A 486-nucleotide genomic window follows, 5' to 3' on the forward strand; every position below is an offset into this window, starting at 1 on the left:
CAAAAAAACAACAACAAAAAAAAAAAAGAAGTCATCTGCTCAGTGGTTACTATGTAGCCTTGACTTTCTTGGAACTCCTTTGTAGACCAGGCTGTTCTGGAACTCAGCCTTCTGCCTGCCTGTCTCCCAAGTGCTGGGATTAAAGGTGTGCACCATCACATTTGGCTCCAGTTTTCTTATTCTTCAACTTAAAAAGTCCTGTGTTTTCTTCCCTAGATGAGAACAAGCCCATCTGGATGCACGCCGAGGAGAGGGAAGAGTGCAAAGTAAGGCTGTGCACTGTGAGGGCTCTGATTGGATGGACTGCAGTCAGTCTGCATTCATCCTAATTCTCTGTTGCAATTAGGGGAAGCAGAAGGACGGGGCGTCTTTTGGAGAGTACGGTGGCTGGTACAAAGCCTGCAAAGTGGATAGGTAAGTCTGCCCGCCAAATCCAGACACACGGTCCCCTATTTCCTCAAAGCATAGTCATCGAAGCCGGGCGGT

At 47.9% G+C, this 486-nt stretch overlaps 1 protein-coding gene across 16 annotated transcripts in view; it reads left to right on the forward strand.

Annotated features, from left to right (window-relative positions):
• The window catches only part of Klc1 (kinesin light chain 1), a 54,229-nt gene that overhangs the window by 32,683 nt on the left and 21,060 nt on the right, over positions 1 to 486 (forward strand). For all 16 annotated transcript variants that reach the window (XM_013355723.2, XM_005343585.3, XM_005343587.3 and 13 more), the window contains exons 10-11: positions 217 to 266; positions 347 to 414. In XM_013355723.2, the coding sequence (XP_013211177.1) occupies positions 217 to 266; positions 347 to 414 (118 nt within the window). The remainder of the gene's footprint in view (positions 1 to 216; positions 267 to 346; positions 415 to 486) is intronic.

This window comes from Microtus ochrogaster, chromosome 1, assembly GCF_000317375.1.
Source record: "Microtus ochrogaster isolate Prairie Vole_2 chromosome 1, MicOch1.0, whole genome shotgun sequence".
NCBI classification, from domain to species: domain Eukaryota; kingdom Metazoa; phylum Chordata; class Mammalia; order Rodentia; family Cricetidae; genus Microtus; species Microtus ochrogaster.